The 21,191-nt window shown below is 46.1% G+C and overlaps 2 protein-coding genes across 3 annotated transcripts; one reads left to right on the top strand and one right to left on the bottom strand.

The window, feature by feature from the left end:
* The first annotated feature begins 1,649 nt into the window (after positions 1-1,649).
* On the top strand, positions 1,650-9,049 carry LOC135576827 (POTE ankyrin domain family member B-like). The gene is made up of 16 exons (XM_065043986.1): positions 1,650-2,092; positions 2,330-2,444; positions 2,690-2,863; positions 2,951-3,057; positions 3,553-3,687; positions 4,600-4,748; positions 4,904-4,980; positions 5,499-5,601; positions 5,721-5,782; positions 6,200-6,302; positions 6,422-6,486; positions 6,619-6,696; positions 7,531-7,683; positions 7,833-8,002; positions 8,203-8,296; positions 8,855-9,049. The coding sequence occupies exons 1-16, from the start codon at positions 1,887-1,889 to the stop codon at positions 8,879-8,881; spliced, it is 1,818 nt and encodes a 605-aa protein (XP_064900058.1). The 5' UTR covers positions 1,650-1,886; the 3' UTR covers positions 8,882-9,049.
* Positions 9,050-11,736: 2,687 nt separating this feature from the next.
* Positions 11,737-21,163, bottom strand: ACTR6 (actin related protein 6). Of its 2 annotated transcripts, XM_065044011.1 has the most exons (11): positions 20,956-21,163; positions 20,320-20,437; positions 18,558-18,626; positions 17,054-17,177; positions 16,112-16,247; positions 15,965-16,021; positions 15,171-15,269; positions 14,908-14,986; positions 14,029-14,200; positions 12,962-13,100; positions 11,737-12,150 (listed from the first exon to the last, which is right to left on the bottom strand). In XM_065044011.1, the coding sequence occupies exons 1-11, from the start codon at positions 21,021-21,023 to the stop codon at positions 12,021-12,023; spliced, it is 1,191 nt and encodes a 396-aa protein (XP_064900083.1). In that variant the 5' UTR covers positions 21,024-21,163; the 3' UTR covers positions 11,737-12,020. The 2 variants fall into 2 exon arrangements, with proteins under 2 accessions (XP_064900083.1, XP_064900091.1); XM_065044019.1 differs by lacking the exon at positions 18,558-18,626.
* Between the last annotated feature and the right edge of the window lie 28 nt (positions 21,164-21,191).

Here is a 21,191-nt window from a genome sequence, read left to right as displayed (position 1 = left end):
CCACAGAAGTCACTTGGCTGCTTGCAGCCTGCCGGGGCACAGCTACCCTAATGCGCCGGCAAATGGAGCCAACCAGCAGGACCAGCTGTGGGCCCCAGGCTGCTATGCCAGCACTTCAGCCTGTGGAGCAGGCCTGCAGCTCCCCAGCTCTTGCCTTGCTGTCCTTCTGAGCCTTTGCTGCCCCCTCGGTTTCTGGGCAGGGGTCACGCTCCTCACGTGCCCAGCACCATGCACAGAGCAGCTGAGGCACATTCTCTTCCAGGTCACAGGAGCTGAGCAGCCTTGCAGAAGAGCTCACTGGAGGAAATCTGGACACGCAAACACGCGACTCAAACCAGCGTGATGCGCAATCACAGTAGTCCCGAGGGGGTGTCACTGCGAGTGACAGTGAGGGCTGGGCGAGAGACCTCCCGAGGTCCCTGCCCACCCGAGAGAAGCGCTGGCTGCCTGCAGCTCCACTTTTGGGGACCCACATCACCGGGCTCCGCGACCACGCGCTGAGGGATAACAGGGAGCTGCTGAGGCCAGGGTGCTACAGCCCCTGCCGCAGCCTCCAGCCACCCACCCCGCCACGGGCCACCCTGATGGTGGAGCAGGCGGATGCTCCGCTCTGCCCTGTCCTGCCCGGCTCCGCCAGCCTGCTCCCTGCAGTGACACTTCGGTGGAGCTCAGCAGGCCTTTGTCCGCGGTTGACTTCTCAATTCCTCGATAGGCTTGGCTCTACAAGTGGAACTTAATTACTGCTGGACTGCTCATTTCTTGTTAGTGGAATATGAACTTTCGCGTAAGCCTCACGGTCAGGTCTTTCAGGCTGTCTAGCAACGGTGGGACAGGGTGAAGCTTTGCTGGCACCCAGCGCTTCCTCAGCAGCCAGGCTGCGGCCACCCCCGCCGTATTCTCCCCAGAACCGCGCCCGACGCAGACGGACGCATCCTCCAACAGCCTGCACACGGCAGCGAATTGCGCTCCTGAACCGCAGCACATTCGCAGACGCATTTCCCGGCCGCCCGGCCCCGCGGGAGCCCCAGCGCCGGAGCCGCAGCCCGCTCGCCCCGGGCCGGCGTCACCCCGGCCGCTGTGACGCCCCCGGCCCTCCCGCTGTGACGCCCCGAGCTGCCGCTCTTACGCCGCCCCCTGCAGCCGCCGGCTCTCAGTGCTGTCGCCGCCGCAGCGGGACCGGCAGTGCGTGTGTGGCTCGGAGCGTCGGGAGCTGCGACCCAGCTCGGGACTCGCCTCTTCTCGGCCCTTCTCGCCTTCTCAACGCCCTCTACCCTTGCTCGCCCGGGGCTCGGTTCTGGGCTCTTCTCGCCCTCTCCGTGCCCCATACCCTTGCTCACCCGGGCCTCGGTTCTGGGCTGTTCTCGCCCTCTCCGTGCCCTCTACCCTTGTCCGCCAGGGACTTGGTTCTGGACTCTTTTTGCCCTCTCCCCGCACAGTCCCCTTGCTCTCCGGGGCTCGGCAGTCCGCCAGGCGCCTCCTGCAGCTGCTCACCCCGGAGCGGGCTGCGCCCAGTCGCCGCGAAGCATGCAGAGCTTCATGGCACTGCTCAGGAGGGTGCGGGAGCGGCCGCCGTCCGACGGCGCTTCCGCGCCCAGCACCTCCGGGACCTCGTAACTCCGGGAGAAGGGCCGGGGCGGGCTGCACAGCGCGGCCGCCCGCGGAGACCTGGCGCGGCTGCAAGGAATCTGGTGGCGGAAGAGATTCCGCATCAACTCACGGGATGCCAACAAGCAGTAAGAGACGGGCAGTGCCCATAGCGAAGATCCGCGTGCTCTGGCTGGAAGAGCCGGCGAAGCCCAGCACCATCGCAAGCACCCTGGGGACAGGCCGGCTCCACAGCGCTGCCCTTACCGGAGGCCCGCCCCAGTTGGGACAGGAGCCAGCGGATGCGCCACTCTGCCCTGCTCTGCCAGCCTGCCCCCTGTAGTGACCCTTCTGTGGAGCTCCGCAGGCCTTCGTGCAAGCAGAGACGGCTTGCACCGCCAGAGGCTCCAGGCTGCCAAGGCGCCGTATCCTTTGCTGTGCTGGGTGGCCGGGCAGGCCTGGCTGGAGGCAGCGACCAGTGCCTGGGCACGGGAGTCCGTTTGTGCAGGTTCATTGTCACAGCTGAGGAGATGCCTCCTGGCTCAAACAGATGTGCTGAGGATGGTGCCTAGCCAGCCCCAGGCTTTGGGTGGGCAACTGCTGCCACCGGCTCTGGCACCAGAAAGCTTGCTTTTGGCTGCTTTTTTGGCAGTTGAGCCTTGTGCCCCTAGGTGGTAGGCACCACAGCCTGAAACGATGTCTTCAGCCGTCTTGTCTGCGTTAACTGCATGTATTTCATTTCTAGGACGCCTCTGCATCTTGCTTGTGCGAACGGCCACGCAGATGTCGTTCGCTTTCTGGCAGGAAAGAAGTGCAAGCTGAACCCTCGTGGCATGTATAAGAAAACACCACTGATGCTGGTACGTGGAATATGTTACGCTGTCGTACGTGGGGCTTGTCAATTATGCACAGAGCGATACCTGCCTTGCGTGATTCTTTACGCAGGCCTGCGTAGAAACAGGTATGTTGCAGTCAGTGGGGAAGGGGCATATGTTGCGTAATCTTTGAAGATGCTCATGCTTTCCCATGTTGCAAGGTGGCAGAAGTTTTGACAGAGAGAAACGTACACGTTGGAAGTTGCTCCTCCCCTGTGGCTTGTTTCCAGGCAGTACAGCACCAGCACAAGGACTGCGTGACCGCTCTGCTGGAGCACGGTGCCGACGCCGACCGCAAAGGTGCCGGCGGCAACACTGCCCTTCACATGGCTGCCCTCATGCCCAGCAAAGCGATGGTGGAGCTCTTGCTCGAGCACAATGCCCAGATTGATGCTCGGAATGACGTAAGCTTGGGCTTTGGGTAAGCTTCTCTTCTCCAAACTCGCTTGACTTTCCTGTGTTCTTCTAAGGGAGACGATTTCTCCTTTCAGTTAGGATACACTCCGCTTGCCGTCGCGATCATCGAGCGCCGTGAAGAGATGGTCGAGTTCCTCCTTGAAAAGGGAGCCGACGTGAACGCTCGAGATATTCATCAAAGGTGAAGTTTTGTCAAAAGCGTGCGTGGGACTGCTGAGCGTTGTTCAGATGGGCTGGATGGGAGCCATAGGAATGAGCTTTAGAAAAGAACCAGGAGCTGCCCAGAAGGAGCTCCTTCTGTGCCCCTTGTGAAAGCAGACCCGCGCTCGGCTGCTCTCTTACCTCGGGGGATGATCTCTGCACTGAGGACTGCAAGCAAGCGTTGGCTGTGGTGCCAACACACACACACGTGTGCGAGTGTGCACACACGTGCACACAGAAACACAGACACACACAGACCTCCTGAGTCTGCTTTGGGGAGAGAGACTCTTGGCCTGGAGACCTCCCGAGGTCCCACCACCCTCAATTTTCCGACGCATCCACGTGTTTTGCTGTAATTTCGCTCTGCCAGTAGGAGGGGAAATGAATTGTTTGAGGAGCAAAGAAGGACTCAAGTAATGGCAAGGCAATGTCTGCAGAAGCTGATGCATTTCCTATCACTTCTTGGACGCTTTAGGACCCCTCTTAAGATTGCTGGTTATGCCAGGAATACAAATGTAGTGCGGCTTCTGCTTCAGCACGGTGCTGTTCTTTCTCATCGAGACGAGAACGGCTTCACAGATATGGCTTATCTTGATGTCTTTACTCCTGGGTAAGTGTTTTACATCCTTGCTAAGAGCAGCTGCATTGTCAGCTACGTGTCCTTAACAGCTGGGCTGGAGGAAATAGCCCTTTCTCCTAGCAATGGTAAACTGTGGGGTAAAAACCCCTTTAGGAACAAAGCATTTTTGGGGACTGCCCTAGCAAAACAAGAGCTTGGTTCCTTCCCTGCAGGCTTCTGGCACAGTATCAGTCTTGTGCTAATGCACCATTTTGCACAGCAGCCTTGGCCTGGAGCACGTTTTTACTATTTTCTTGTTTCTTTGGGGGTTTTTTGTTTTGTTTGTACTTGTGCTTATGAAGCAACCCTGAAAGCGGTCTCTCTCCAGAGCCCAAACTGACCCTCTGCCAGGGCTGTTAGAAGATGGCACCTGTGCAATGTAGTTAGCCCCTGCAGTGCTTGGAATGCAACCACAATCTTTGTTGGCCTCTTGACATCCCACTTAGGAGCGCTCTACACTCTCAGGGCCTCAGAATAGGGACGGGAATTTCTGAAACCCTTCGAGGTCCAGAAGGAGTTTCAGGAGACGTTACCCCAGCTTGGCGTGAAGAGTGGCTGCAGCATTAGTATAGCATCCCGCTGAGGTAGAAGCCTTGTAGCTAGATGTCAGTCTCACTGGCCCCCAAAATGGAGAGGGGGGTTTATAACATGAGACTGTAGCCAGCACGGGTGAGTTACCCCATCAACAAGAACAGGCACCTGTACTGTGAACATGCCTGTAGTGAGTGCTTCAGTCTGCAATAGGACTGCAGTCAGTTCTGTGCATGTGTGTGTGTTGCCATTTGCACCTGGCTCTGAATATGTGAACGATGGCTCCTGAATGGCTGCTGCGCTTCCAGTAGAGAGCGTATGCAAGTGTGGGGGTACGGTCAGCAATTTCATTTCCTTCCTTTTTGTATGCAGTTTTTCTAAGACACTGCATGAATACGTCAGAAGTAAAAGGACGGGAGAATGCTCTGTAGGAGGTGCAGGAGGTGCAGCTGTACATGAGATCTCTTCCTCCGCAACGACTGCTGCCCCTCCCGTGGGAGCACCTGCACAGAGTGGAGCAGGTAGGATCCCCCACCGTGGAGGAGGTGATGAGGACAAATCGCTGTGGCCTGAAGGAGAATGAGAGCCCTTTGTTAAATGCAGGGCCCGCGGGATGGGAGAGGGCACAGTAAAAGAAGCACTCACAGCTGCATTGTGCCTCTTCTTTCCTTTGAAGGTGTCTTGCCAGAAGCTGGAGCAGAGCAAGAGGAAGACTTTGATTCCCTGTCTGATTTTGAGGTACCTTCTCTGAAGGTGGGGTCCGACTGGGCGTGCTTACTTTTTGGCTCTTTTCCTTCTGCTGCTGCTTCCGACTCAGGCTTGGAATCCCAGCATCACTTAGGTCAAAACAGACCCTTAAGATCATCGAGTCCAACTGCACACCTGGCACTGCCAAGCCCACAACTAAACCACGTCCTTAAGGACCACATGTACACGACGTCCCCTAAATACCACCAGGAATGGTGACACAGCCACATCCCTGGCCAGACTGTTCCAGTGCTTGATAATCGTTTCAGTGAAAAGATTTTTCTAATATCCCATCTAAACCTTTCCTGGAACAACGTAAGGCTCTTTTTTTTTGTCCTATTACTGCATATTGGGCAAAAGAGACCGACACAGATGCCTAACACGCTGGCTGTGTTTGGCAATTTTGATCTTTCCATCACCTGATACCACATTACGCATGTTGGCTGAAGCGGGAGCTTTGTGCGTGGAGACGGGTCCAGAAGGAATCTGTGCCACTTCTAATTAATGTCTTTTCATTTACACAGACGGATTCCGAAGGTCCAATGGAACTACTTGATGCCGTCCGGCTTCCAGGTGCAAAGCAACAAGGAGCGTGTGCGCACCCTGTTGCAGAGGAGCGCCACAATGGTAATTTCCTGACGGACTTAAATGGTTCCCTTTGTAAGCCTCTCTGGAGTGAAGCGGATGGGGAAAAGCAGAGTGAAATAAGCACTCACGGCAGCGTGGCGCTTCTTACCTCTTTGTAGGTGTGTTGCCAGCAGAAGGAGCAGCACAAGAAGATGACGATGAGTCCCTTTCTGATTCTGAGGTACAATCCTAGCATCACTTAGGTCGGAATAGATCCTTAAATCATCGAGTGCAAGCGTATGGTTGAAAGGTGACTGAACCGCTTCCCTGGGCAGCCTGCTGCAGTGCTTGATAAGTTTTTCAGTGAAGAAATTTTTACTGATATCCCATCTAAACCTTTCCTGGAACAAAGTAAGACTCTTTCTTCTTGTCCTATTACTGCATATTTGGCATAAGATACCAACACCCACCTTGCCACAACCTCCATTCTGGTAGTTGTAGGGAATAAGGAGGCCGATGAGAGACCTTCTCATCTTCTGACTAACAGCCCCGCTTTCCTCAGCCGCTCCTCAGAGGACTTCTTCTCTGCACCCTCCACCAGCTTCGCTGCCCTTCTTTGGAAGTGCCAGTTCTAACACATATCTTTCTATTTCCACAGACGGATTCTGAAGGTCTAACAGAACTTCTGGATTCCGTGCTGCTTCGAGGTGCAAAACAACAAGGAGCGTGTGCGCATCCTGTTGCAGAGGAGCGCCACAATGGTAATTTCCTGACGGACTTAAATGGTTCCCTTTGTAAGCCTCTCTGGAGTGAAGCGGATGGGGAAAAGCAGAGTGAAATAAGCACTCACGGCAGCGTGGCGCTTCTTACCTCTTTGTAGGTGTGTTGCCAGCAGCAGGAGCAGCACAAGAAGAAGAAGATTTTGACTTCTCTTCTTTGGATGAGGTACTTTGTCTTCCCGAGCTAAAGGAATTGTTATGCTTCTTAAGCCCAGCTGCTGAAAGGCAGTGTGATGCTGCAGTGTTGCTGCGGATTCCTCTCCTCACTGTCTGTCGGTCTGTGTTCTTGCTCGCTCAGGATTTTGCACTGGAGAGAGAAGAGCTTCCGCTCAAGAAGGAGGCTTCAACACAAACCGATGGTGAAGGCGACACTCAGGTGACTCTTAGGGCCTGATGCACATATCTGTAAATCAAGCCCATCAGTTTAAGGAGACCTGTTTGTGCTACTGAGGTTCCTTTTGGAGTGCTGCTGAGAGGCAGTTTTTGTATTGGGACCTGAAGTCTATTTCAGACCTCATTTTGTTCCCGTTGTGAAGCAGAAGTGCTGCATGAAGAGGAAAAACAGTCGGTTAGAAAACAGCTAGTGGCACAGACGCTCAGCCTCTGTTCCAAGGAGGAAAATACGGAAGCCTTTTCTGTGTATCAGGAAAGAGAAAGTATCATGCTGAGCTGCCGGTCGTTTGGATGTGCTCAGCTGAGAAAGGTGCCAGCAGGTGCCTGCTGGTGGTGGCCAAGATCTCTCGTCTTGGAATTCACTGAGTCATAGAAGCATAGAATGGTTTGGGCTGGGCAGGTCCTCTAAAGATCATTTAGTCCAGCTCCCTGCTGTGGGCAGGGTCATCTTCCACTAGATCAGCTTGCTCAACACGCTGTCCAGCCTGACTTGGAACAATTCCAGGGATGGGGCACCCACAACTTCTCTGGGCAGCCTGCTCCAGTGTCCCACCACCCTTGTTCCAACCCTCTGATCATTTCTGTGGCCCTCCTCTGGACCCACTCAAACAGGCCCGTGTCTTCCTTCTGCTGGGGACCCAAGAGCTGGAGGCAGTAGTCCAGGTGGGGCTCACACGAACAGAGCAGAGAAGAAGAGGAGAATCACCTCCCTCCACCTGCTGGCCATGCTGAAGATCAATCTAATGATATGATCCCATGTGTCCTGTTGTCATCTTCTTACTGGCTTCTCCGTGCTCACGGAACACCATTTCTTTAGGAATGGGTCAGGTGGCTGCAGCAGGAGCTTGCCAGCGCTCTCAGAAAGTGCTCCCTGGCAGAAGCTTCACTTGAAGCTGAGAAGCGCCACAGCAGGGACCTGCAGGAACAGAAACTGCAGCTGCAGAAGGAACTGGACAGTTCTAAAGCTCAGGTAGGGAGAAAGCTCGTCTCTTGTCTCTTGGCGGGGGCCCAGGCCTTTTCTGTTGCAAACCAGAGTGAGGGACGGAGCCTTAGTTGGGGATCCACTCCTTTTTATCAAGCCTAAGCTGACTACTGGGGATTCTTGCTTTGGTTTGACAGCTGCAGGAACTGAAAGAGCGGCTTATCCGGAACGAGTGTTATGCCGAGTCCCTGGAGAGTGACATAAAGAATAAGGAGAGGGAGCTAACAGCTTCCAAGAACCTGCAGGGACTTCTGGTCACCTCTTCTGGAACTGCGGCTGTCCCAGAGCTGGAAGAACGCGTGCAGCAGTAAGGAAGTCACGCAGCGGGGCAAGGCTTTGCTTTCTGTGATTGTGGGAAAACAACTGGGGTGTCTTCCTGCATCCCAGCCAGATAATACTACGTGGTTTTCAAAGATGCTTTTGTTTTAGATGAGGTTCTATCACACTCTTCCTTTGGGATTTGTGTTCTTGTGGACTTCTGTGGTGAGACCTGTACTTCTTTTTCAGGCTCCAAGTTCGAAGGGCCAGGCTGGCAGCCACAGTCCAGCAACAAGCCAAGACTATAGAAGCCCTTCAGCAAGACCTGCAAGCCTCTGCCTCAGTAAGCTAATCAGAACCTTCCCTTTTCATGAGCTACCAGAGCCCAGTTCCACCTTCAGGTGGGGAAATTGGAAGGTTTTCCCGGAGAGCCTGGGAGAGACCATTTCCTCTGTTCTACTGACTACTTTGAGGCTGCCCTCAAAGTCCTGCTGCCCCGTTTCCCAGCCTTCTGGCTTTGAGAGTTGCCCCATGAGACTGTAGCCAGTCCTACTTCAGTGCCACCTAATGCCGCCTTTGTGAAGGACTTGGCAGTCAGGGACTGGCTTCGGTATTTTCTGCTTTAGAACACTCGTGAGGTTGAGACCTCGGGCAGCACTTCAGACAGTTGTGCTGTAGAGGCATTTGGTACCTTCAGCTGCAGACGTTCCTTGGGTTCTGGTGGTGCCGAGCGCTTCATCCTGAAGGCCTGACTGGCATCGTCAGACTGTGACAGGAGTTCTTCAGTTGCCTCTGCTCTGGTGCCCTTCCATTAGTGCTGTACTTCCAGCATCCAGTTTCCAGTGCCACCTTTGGCCCAGCCTGCTGTGTAAACTAACAGCCCACACTAACCCTTCCCCAGCCACTGCTGAGCCTCCAGCGCCATTAGCACTGAGGAGATGCCAGAGCAGAGGAAGTGCCGGTGCCCGAAAGCTGAGTGGTGACAAGAGAGAGGAATGAAGCCTGCAAACCCTGCCATTCCATCTTGTGCAGCCATTGCCCTGCATCTAGTTCCAGCTGTACTGTTGCAGCGTGCTGTTTAATAAACTGTGTCGTCTAGTCCGTGTCTTCATTTTGCTGCCCCATTGGAGTGCTTGGGACCTCGCGGGTTTGGATGAGGACAGTCCTATCGTTGAAGGCTCACTCAGGCTCTCAACCCACGCAGGCACTTAGCACGTCTCTCTCTGCCCTTGCTCTGAAGGAGTATCAGTCGTGCAGACGTCTCCAAGAGGGAACACGCATCTGTGTCCTTTTCCTCCCGGGAGCCCTGAGCCACGATTGTGCTCTGATCGGGGACTTGCGCTGAGCTACTGCTAATAATCAGTTACCAGACTCTTCCTGCCTTCCTAGAGCAATCCTCCTGGTGGTCTGGGCAGAAGGTGGTGGTTGAGCTTCTGGTAGCCATGGAACCTTTGCAGTTCCCAGAGGGATCTGATGGATGTGTAGCCCACCGAGGGGAAAGGTGCGAAGAAGTGGGCACAAGCTGGAATGGGGGAATGGCACCTCAGCCAAAGGAAAACACTTTTCTCTTGTGAGGGTGGCGAGAGAGCGGTGTCAGGGAAATGAAATGGATTCAAGTGACTCAGAAACATAAGGAAAGGAAAGGGCCAGACCTGGTTTTGGCTCCTCAGCAAAGGGGAAGTCTCCAGGGGCTCTGAGATCCTCTGTGGGCTGAGCGTGGTCACGGTCGTGGTCCTGCTGGCAGCTGGGGACACCACGTGCAGCAAAGCGCTCCCCTTCCCGGACTCCACGCTGAAATTCAGTTGGAAGCAAGAACCATCATTGACTCTGGTGTGTGGGCCCTGGTCTGTTTGGGAGTGGAGGGTGGGGTTCAAAGCTCAGCAGGGCTCTGGGAGAAGCTTCAGTCTCCAGCAGGAGTGCAGTTTAATACTATATTTAATAAAGGAGATGCCCGAGGAGTAGTTTTGGCACAGAATCTTTTACCGTCTGGGTAGGGTTCTGGAATCTGTCCCAATTGCTTCTGGTTGAGTGTTCTGAGTATCACATATTGTGTTGCCAAAGAACACAGAGATGAGCAGCAGAGGAAAGAGTTGGCTGTCTCTATAGTGTTCTTGGAGCCCATGTGATCTCGTATCTTCTATCAAATTAATTGTCAGTATGAACCTGTATTTGAAGTATAAAATTTCCAGAGTGAAGAGTTTAGTCCAGTGCTCCTTTCCAGTACAGTCTTATCAGGGAACAAGTGATACCACCTTCAAAGTAAGGAGGCTTACATCTATTCATAGAGCATTCATGTTTGTTCCTACCAAGGAAAAGGTTTGCTGGAGCTTTTATGGAAACAACGTACGTATTTCCTTATTTTAAGTCCCAGCTAAAGCTTGTTGTTAATTTTGTGAAGCAATTATGTAAAAAACTAGAGGTTGGACACAACAGCCTCTGCATGAGGCTATCAAAATTGCAGTGTACTAAACTTATACATGTCCTATTTTCTTACACAGTAATACAACAGCTATATCTAAGAATTTGTAGATGGTGTTCTCTGGCATTAATATAGGAGGAGGAAGGTACCTCTTCCTTTCAGTAGGTTAGACTGGAGGAAAGCCACCATGAGCTGACAGTTCAAAGTAAAAGAGATCATATCCAAGAAGAAAGGTCATCTCAGACAACTACTCAATTGGGGCAGCTCATCATCCAGATCTCTGGGGTGTTGGCTTCCCTTCTATATTGCCCTTACACTGAGACCTCTGGGTTGCAGCAGAGCAGCTCATGAGAATCTGGAATGTTGATGAGAACAACACGGGTCTAACTTCACATGCTTATATCAAGTAGAAAAGATCTAGAAGACAGAGATGAGGATACACCTTTGTTTCCCCTGTTCACAGTTCTGACCATTCAACTACATCAATTACTCTTGGGTCACAGATCATCACAATTTTCAGAAGGTAATAATACCTAGTTGTGCTTCAGAGTGCCTCTCTCTGGACCTTGCCAAGGATCATTGGAGGGGCCTGAAATCCAGTGAAGCCTCTGCTTGATCCCTGCCATCAACTGCCAAAGGCAGTCAGTGCTTTTTGTTCCGAGCCAGGTAAGTGTACTGCATTCAGTACACATACTGGTTTTACCCAGTGACAGACTAGACAGACTAGAGAGACCTGAGAACAGGATACACCTCTGGAAATCTGAGACCACCAAACATCACCATCCCTACTGAAAGGGCAATTCTCCTGTGACCATGAGCTGCATCAGGTCAAGATCAGCGCTGGCACCTGTGTGTCCACCACCCACCCTGCCTGAGTGCCTCCCTCTGTCCTGGCCCCCAGGCCAGCCAGGCTGGACACCCGCTACCAGCACAGCCCTCAGAGACTCTGGTCTGGCTGCTGGTCACAACTGTTGCTCCTTCCCCACCTGCATGCAGTGCCACACAGACAGGTGGCACAACAACGGAGCTTCTGATGCCACCTTTAAAACAAAAACCAAGCAAAAACCCCATAACGTACTAGCCCAAACCCCCCTTTTAAAAAAGCAATTGTTCAAATTAATCTTTTCTCAAAGCTTAAGTATCCTTTCAATAGCAGTGGTCACATTTCAAGTATATTCCTCTCATGGCTATTGACTGAAATAACCAAAAATAAAACTTGCATATTCCTTTTCAGGATAGGTAATCTCACAAGAGACCTTTTGAGATGTGTTTAGTGTCCATTCAATTGCATGCATGTGTTAGATTAATATTTATTCAGAAAAAAACCAACTTGATTTCTTCTATGTATTAGTGTCACGCCAGTATAAGCATTCAATATTTTTATTGCCTCATGCATTGAGGTTTTCTGCAATAAGAATACAACGAAGCTATCAGTAAAAGATGAGAACATAATGAAATGACAAGGAACATAGTATTTCATACTATTAGGCTTGTGACACTTTATTTTTATACTCTGAAAATTATTTTTTCCCAACCCACTTAAATACAGGAAAGCTAAAACACAATCCTAACTGACAGAGAACAGGTTGTAGTTCAAAGAGTCCCATTCTGAGTAAAACAATTGAATAACAATGTATCTCTCTGTTACCTATATATCAAATTTCTCTTCACAAATATTGTGCCCATGTTCTTCGTAATCTTCTCTAGTTACTATCATGTCTTCAAAATCATCATTTTCAGAAATCAGCTTCCCACCTTCCCAGGAGTAAGTAATAGGGCTAAAAAAAGAACAAAGTTATTGTTACTCATCTGGTAAGTCAATTTAAAATAGAGGTATGCAGCAGTGATTTCCAATACTTCTATTTAGCCGTATCTATTTATTAAAAAAATATAGTTTTGATTGCTAAATCAAACCATCTAGCTCCAGACAGGTTATAAGACAAAGTCTGAAATTTTAGCAGGGCTGACGTTGCTTTCTATGAAAAGCAAGTGTCCCTTTGGAGGCAGGTGTGGAGAGGGCAGGAAGTGGAGATGCCTTTGTATTTACTTGGCACAGATAATGATTCTTTAATAATATTTAAAAATACTCTTTAATAATACTTTTTAAAAAGTTAACATTTTTTTGTAATTTCAAGATACACTTTTTTTGTCTCAACTGTGTACTCTGTCTCTGCATAGATGTTACCCCTTCCAAATCCCTGAAGTGGCTACGTTAATAAAGACACAGCAACATTCGGAAGCCGAAAATTCTTCTAAGTTAGAGACTAAACTCTAATCTTGTATGCTTACATATCCACTTAAGAACAATACTGTCTTATTTATCTGTTTACTGTAAAAAGACTGATCCTGAAAACACTTAAACTTGTATGTTTAACTTTATTACCCAAAGTACAGGGCAAACAGGTGGTCTCTAGTTTATTTGGTTTGTCTGAAAATACAGATTTTAAACATTCTTCTTGTACAATTTCGGTTCACTAAATATTTAAATTAACCCTTTTATTCAATCTATCTTCATCTGCAAAAGAAATCCTGCTTCTTAGTTTGTTCTGCTAGAAGGACAAAGTGTGCTCTGTACAGTTTAGAACTTACTTTTCAGGAAGAACAACAGAAACATCATAGTCTGTTGGAGTAAGACATCGAACTTCAGAATAAACTCGATCCCTGAAGCCTGGAAAAAGGGTGTTTCCCCCAGTCAGAACTATGTTCTTGAAGAAATGAGGCTGCATTTCTGTAATACAAGTAAATCTGTAGTTAGAGACTGAATACATATCTGAAGTTTTTTTCCCCAATTTTGTTATGAATTGGAACAGAAAAAATATGCATAGAAGAATTTTATGTTCTTCTAATGCTCACATCAGTTAAATAATTTTATTGAGAAATACAAGGAAGTGATCAATCATGCTCTGTTCTTTGTGATTTTTAGAATTTGGCTTTGATAACTGCCTTCTCACATTGCCTATTAAATGTAATGTCTACCAACACAATTCCCCTTTCAAAAGGAATTCTAAATTATAGAATTTTTATAAGAGTAGAAAATAATAGCATCAATGCTGCCACATTTATGTGGTGTCATAAAACCTATGAAAGTCTCCTTTGTAGTAACAACATTAATTACATTTACATCATCTATAAAATAGAAGCTTTAGTATTACTTCTGACAAACACAACAGTCAAAAGCTTTTGTGCTTTGACATTTAGATTACTGAGTTGGGTCAGTTTCACTTTTCTCATAAGTTTGATTTTCCTCTTCTTCCAGTGAAGAAAGGTATTGTAAAACACAACTAAAATTCATTTCAAGTATATTCAATCATTGACATCAAAGAAGAGGTCATGTTAGAAACGGATCTTAAGAAGCATTAAGTCTAAAGTGATTCACAGAAACAAGAGTAGAAACTAATCAATGAATTACCACAAAACTGTGTTTGCCTAACAGAGATTCTTGTAGACAATCAGTTCCCAACAACTTATTTAACTGGTATATTGAAAGTACCAGCTTCTTAAGATACTTTGGATGCTTAAAAAAAAAATCACAACAAAACCAAACAAACCAAACCACACACGAAACAAACAAAACCAGAAACAACAAAAAAATCCAACACAAAGCAAAACAACAGTAGCTCTGCCCCCCAAGTTTTCAAAAGACTTCTGGGTTATACCTTCAGGTAAATTCTGAATGGAATGAACAATGGCTTCAGGAATTCCCATCTCTTGAATACCAATATCTGAGGGATGGAAGAGTATTTCTGGAACTGCAAATCTTTCATTTGTTAGACGAAGTATTTGTTCACCAGTCTTGTATTTTCCACTTAACACCATCTCTTCCCTTGGCTAAATTAAAGGCATGAATAGTAGCCACTGTTTAAGAAAAGAAATTACACCCTAAAGTATTCAGCTAATCTTTTTCATGTACTGCAGAGGTGGGCAGTATATTCTATGCTGTCATCAACAAATCTTTTAAGAATAATACATACTGTTGTATTAAATCTGTGGTGACTTTACTCTTAACAACTGCAGTTTTGCCTAAAGCAAAATAAAAAAGGCATGCATGAGAGTGGCCTTAAAATATTGGGACTGCTTCCAAAACTATGGCAAACTCAGTAAATGAGATAAAACTGTTAAATTGCCTCCATTGGTATGAAGACTTATTCAGGCTCTTCTATAACATGACTTCGAAACTTCTGCCTATTATGGTATTTAAATGAAATTTAGAGGGACTTATAAATATCAAAGCAGAGAAAACATTTTCCAACTTAACTTTAAAAAAAACAAATTATAATAATGATATGGATAGGTTGTATGACAGAGCACAGGCATAGAAAGCTAAAAGTATTAAAATAACAGAACATAAAATGCTATGTTGGAAAAATAGTATTTCATTTTCATCTCAATGTCCTAAGGAAAACTTTACCAACTAATGCATAGCATAGAAAGAAGTTACAATAAAGCATTAGAAAAAAAGAAGTCTTTTAACCTCTCTACTGAACTTGTATAGGAAAATAGTCCAAAAAGTACTTCAAAAACCAGACTACCATTACCTTACAAAATCCTTTTTTGATTGTGCTGAAGTCTGGCAAAACATAATCTACCATTACAGTGTTTTCCTCTCCTTTCAATCTGAAAGAGAAGAAAGTAAAATGACAGAATAAAGCACAATTTCTAAATCCCAACTATTGTATACTGAAAATATTCCTTTGACTTAACTGGAAAATCTTCTGATTAAGAATGTAGTTTTATTTGTTTGTACAAATAGATTATTCAGAAGTACCAACTTTTACATTTAGTACCATTCTATACGCACTTGGCAATGTCCATGTCCTTGTAAAAGTCTTGAGAAACATAACATACATCTTCTTTCACTTGATTAATTACATGCGTTTCATCCATAACATGTAGCTGCCTGTGAAAAACAAAAAACAAAACCACCTACATTTGAGAATAATTTAGTCGCAGCATTACCTGTCCAGTTTTCTACTGGAGATGAGGAACCATAGTTTTCAAATCACAGAAAGCTACTGTCTCAATATCTAAAACCTGTATTTAATTTACAGAAGCATTTCTGGCCTACTGGAGTTTAATAATTTCTTATTTCACAGTTCAATAAATACAAATATGTACCTGTATTTGCCCAATGTCTTCATAACAAGCATAGCCATAATGCTGCAATTAGCTCTACTAGCAAAGACCTTTACCTAGATAAAGTTCCAAGCTAAAGGACCCTAAAGAAAAGTTGATCCTATCAAATTTTATTTGTGGTATTGGTAGAATCAGTTAGCAAACTTACTGAGGATCTACAAGACAGCTCAAAAAAGTACGTAAGGACTTGTATAATTGTGACCACATAGCTAACCTCAGCAATTTCAAAAGCACTGGCGCTTTAAAAACTAACAGCCTAATTCTTCAAAGACCTTAAGCTCATCTTAATTCATTTTAAGGTTAAAACTCAAGACGGCAGCTAGCAGATTATGACAGACAAAAACTCCCTTCTCCTTTTAACAGCATTTAATCTCAAATTCACAGAACCAGTAGGAATATCCCCATAAACTTCTAGCTCATTTCATACCAGGTCTGAAGAAGACGATAGGCATGCTTTACCTGTAAGAGATTATCTCCTTCAGATGATTGGTTAAGAGTTTTCCTCCGACATTAATCCTACAGCAAAGAAGTAAGACAAGGAATTCTGTCATTATTAACTTCAAGCATACTAAACAATTCTTCTAGAAAATGTATACTGTGGTTTACCTGATGATAGCCTCTTTCTTCTTTTTACTTCTACAATATGGTACAATGTGTGTAAAAGAGTATCCACTATCCACAATGATACAACACAGCTCAGATGGATTATCCCGGAAATACCTGTGAGCACTAAGAGCTCCAGCTGAAATACAGATAATTTAATTCCATTTTTATATGAATGTACACTTTCAGAATTTACATTGATATGAAATTGTACTGGTTTCATATTTTTAATGCCTTTGACAGACTTCCAAGACCTCAATACATAATACTACAGACAACACATAAATTAATCTTGACAGCAGATAAAATTAATTATCATATATGTGACCATTTATTCTTTTTCAATAATTCTAGTCAATGTTCAGTTTCCTCTCCTGACTGATCTCCAGACTGATCACACCGCAATATATAAAACCTATCTGAAGGAGAATCCTATATCCACGTATCTTTCAGAAGTGTTTTGGTGTTATTTAAACATTCCTGCTAAGATACCTTTCAGATTGTAATGCTGCAATTTACTTGCTGATACAAAACAAAACCAAACAAAAAACCACCCTGTACTCCCCAAAAAAGGAAAGCTATCAAAGACTTAATGCAAATTTTTGGTAGAATTTATAGAATGCTATCCTTTTTCAAAGTCCATTTGTTATTTCTTGACTCTCATCTACTTAAATTATATACCATGACACTCCTAAGAAAGAAGTATAACGGTATAGCGGTATAGCTGGAATTTCTAATTAAAAAAAATGTTTAATCCAGTTAAGAGTATGTATAAGAGAACACTGCTCAAGAGCCAGGAAGAAAACTAAGTAATTGATTTACTGTCTTTATATATACATATGTATGTGTATACATGCAATCTTATTTATCTAGCATGCTTATTTATTTAGTTATAAGGTCAACCTTCAAAATATATAAACGCAAACTAGAAGGTGACAGACTCACCATTTACTCTAAGAACTGCTTGAAATTGATATTCTTCAAACAGAATTTCATTCATGGATTCTTGTATTGAAGTGAAGTTAAAATAAGGTTCAGTAATAATAATATTGGTATCCACAAAATCCACCTATGAAAAATACATTAAGATGGTCATTACACAAAACTTGGAACTTAGTACTCCATTACCATATTTTGCAGCAGTTGAAGATCATGTAAATTTGAAGATACCCTTCCAATCCCTAACATTCTGTGATTCTGTGATATGATTACCACTTGCCATATCTGTTCCTAGAAGCTAGACTTAGAAAGTTTTAGGGTTTTTTTAAAGACTTTCAGAGCAGTGATACAACTTCATCAAATTAATGAGTAAAAACATAATAAAAGAAAACATCTTCATACTGCTCCTGTTACCATCCTTACTAATCGTAATCCAACATTGTAAAGAGATACCCATAAAGGAACACTACAATACTAATGTAAGTTACTTTACATTAATCCCATCAATTACAGAAAGTCGCTTCAGCAGCCCAGCACTTGCATCACAAAATTACTTATCTAATAACCAACGACGAATTCTTGCACAAAAAAGAAATCAATAACAAAACCCGCAGTGACCTCTAATGAGGACAGCAAAAGATCCTGGACTTTCTGTATTTACTGATATCTCAAACTACTTAGTAGGGGACTTCAGATGGTTACTTCAGTCATAACTGGGCATGGCCCTGAAAGTATTATCAGCTCTGTCCCTCTGTAGTCTTTACTCAAAAAAGAAGTAAAAACAAATTGTCCTCAAAACCATGACTACACTGAATCTAGTTCCAAAACTAAAATGAAAGCTATGTATCAAAAGCTAGCACTGTTTATTTTTATGTATGAAGACATTACTTTAATTCTCAGGACCATTCTGCCTCCTAGGTGTTACAATAAACTAAAGAATTAGGAGTATGCAACTTTTTTTTTAAAGAAAAAATAAAAGCAAAGCCTTACTGCACTTCTTGTGCTAAATCCAGCTCATGTGATAAATAAGAAAAATCAAGTATCACAGATTAATTTTTTATCCATTCAACTTAATCATAGGTGGAAAATATTTAGCCAAAGATGGTTACTCAATGTGTATGTCTTTAGGGCTACTGATCTGACTCATCATTCTCTGTTACATCAAGAGTTTCTTGATCTCTAAACCACATTGTATCTGCCTGTAATTAACTTTTACTAACTTTAAGTCTTAATTTCATTGATATGAATTTCTTCATATATGTGAACTGAACTCAGTATGAATACACATAAGACTAAAAAATTTAAATATTTTTAAAATTCCTACACCAGAGCTCAGAGTAAAAATTTTCTTCAGGTTGCAAAATAACAAGTCCCTGTGATTTCTAATTGAAGGCACTTTCAAAGAGAACAGTAACCTCACCAGTTCTATTTAATATCTGATGTACTTCTGTTAATTCCATCGGTCAGTATTTAACCTACAGAAAATCTGTAATTAAAAAAAGGTTCTTACTTGATACATTTCTTTTCCAAAAAGATAATCCCAAACCTGTCTCTGGACATCCCAGTTCACCAAGTAACCCTGTAGGAATTTAGAAAAAAATTACGCTATCTAGAAAACAAACTCATAATTAAAAAAAATACTAGAAATCAAAAAATGTCAGGTGATTGATAAACTGGTAATATAAAGAAATTTGAGAGTAAACATGTCTAAATTCACACTTCTATGCTAAGCAGTAACTACAACATACCATAAAGAATGTTACAAATATTCCCCATCAATATGTTAATTACTATACTACAAAAACAATGTAAATTGAGTTTCCTATATACATTATTCTCTTTGACAGAAGCCTGTCAGTCTGACCTTGATGCTAGGGAAGGTTTTGGAGCAGATCCTCCTGAGTGCCATCACATGGCACATACAAGACAACCAAGCGATCAGGCCCAGTCAGCACGGGTTTATGAAAGACAGCTCCTACTTGATCACTCTCATCTCCTTCTATGACAAGGTGACCTGCTTAGCAGATGAGGGAAAGGCTGTGGATGTCGTCTACCTGGACTTCAGTTTGCCCACAGCATTCTTGTGGAGAAGCTGGCAGCTCATGGCTCGGACAGGCACACTCTTTGCTGGGTAAAGAACTGGCTGGAGGGTTGGGCCCAAAGAGTTGTGGTGGAGTCAAAAACAGTTGGTGGTCAGTCATGAGTGGTGATCTATAGCGCTCAGTATTAGGGCCAGTTCTTTTTAATCTCTTCATCAATGATCTAGATGAAGGGATTGAGTGCACCCTCAGTAAGTGTGCAGACAACACCAAGTTGGGTGGGAGTGTTGATATGCCAGAGGGTAGGAAAGCTCTGGAGATGGATCCGGAGGACCACCTGGATCATTGGGCTGAGGTCAAGTGCCAGGTCCTGCACTTAAGTCACAACAACCCCATGCGATGCTACAGGCTTGGGGAAGAGTGGCTGGAAAGCTGCCTGGTAGGAAAGGACCTGAGAGTGTTATCAACAGCTGGCTGAACATAAGCCAGCAGTGTGCCCAGGTGGCCAGAAAGGCCAACAGCATCCTGGCTTGTATCAGGAATAGTGTGGTGAGCAGGACTAAGAAAGTGATGGTCCCCCTGTACTAGGCACTATTGAGGCTGCACCTTGAATACTGTGTTCAGTTTTGGGCCTACAAGAAAGACACTGAGGTGCTGGAATGCATCTAGAGAAGAGGAACAAAGCTGATGAAGGGTCTAGAGAAAAAGTCCTTTGAGGACCATCTGAGGGAACTGGGGCTGTTTAGCCTGGAGAAAAAGGAGGCTGAGGGGAGACCTTATCGCTTTCTACAACTACTTGAAAGGAGGTTGTAGTATGGAGAGTGCTGGTCTCTTCTCCCGAGTAACAAGTGGACAAGAGGAAATGGGTGCAAGCTGTGCCAGGGGAGGTTTAGATTGGATATTAGGGAAAATTTCTACACAAAAAGGGTTGTTGGGCATTGGAACAGGCTGCCCAGGGAAGTGGTGAAGTCACCATCCCTGGAGGTGTTTAGAGGATGTGTACACATGGCTCTTAGGAACATGGTTCAGGGGTGGACTTGGCAGTGGTAGGTTAACTGCTGGACTTGAAGATCTCAAAAGTCTTTTCCAACTTAAGCGATTCTTTGACTGTTAAACTTCACACTGCTGAATTTGATTCTTGTATGATACTACATAAAAAACTGCAGTTAGGGCATATTGTATGAAAACTCTTTCTTAAAACAATTTACATTTGGCTCAGGATATCTTACTTACTTTCTGAAAAGGGAGAATATAAAAAAGACCAGAGGGATCTTTAATTTCATCCAGTTGATTTGCTGTAAAGGTTTTCAAGCGTGCGGTCTTTGATCTGAACTGACAGTTGGGAATGACGCTGGAAAAGATTGGGAAGTTTCACATTCACCATGATACGAGACACATTCATTATTTTTATCGATATTTTTTCTGCTGTTTTTTGTTTTTAATCAACACATTTGAGCTAGTTACGAGAGGAATCTCCCAGTTGTGGCGCCTCAGGTGTGGACAGGGCACTTTTCAAACAAACAAAACACATAAACCCTGCACACAGCCCTGAGTCACCTCCATACCCCCCGTCTCTTTCCTTCTCCCGGGCGGTTGGGGCAGGTGTAACGGTCCCGCCGCGCGGGTCGGCGCGCGCTGCAGGGGCGTGGCCCGGCACCCGCCGAAGGGGCGTGGCCGGGCGGGGCCGCCGCGCGGTGAGCGCAGGCGCACGATCGTCCCGCTCCCCAGCGAGGGGCTGAGGAAGAGGAGGGGCAGCCTCCCGTGCGTCCGGGAGCCGGTGGGGAGCGGCGGGAGGGCAGGTGCGCCGAGAGGGCGCCGGCAGAGCGATATGGGGATCTCCGCCCGTCCCGCCCCCTCCCGAGCCCTCACCTGACGTTCGCGTGGCTGTAGCCGATCTTGGCGTTGTAGGCGCCGTTATCCAGCACCAGCGTCGCCATGTTCCCCACGGCGCCACGGCCGCCGCCGTCCCAGTATTGATCCGCCACCGCCGTGGATCTCTATGGTTACCATAGAGTGAAGGAGCAGCGCCCGCGCGTTGCCTGACGGGGCGCAGGAGTGCCGGGGGAACCGCCTACCGGCCGCGCACGCGCCCCTGTGCCGCGAGC

Source organism: Columba livia, chromosome 1, assembly GCF_036013475.1.
Source record: "Columba livia isolate bColLiv1 breed racing homer chromosome 1, bColLiv1.pat.W.v2, whole genome shotgun sequence".
Lineage (NCBI taxonomy): Eukaryota > Metazoa > Chordata > Aves > Columbiformes > Columbidae > Columba > Columba livia.
The sequence above is the reverse complement of the archived record's forward strand: the minus strand, read 5'-3'. Positions and strand labels throughout refer to the sequence as shown.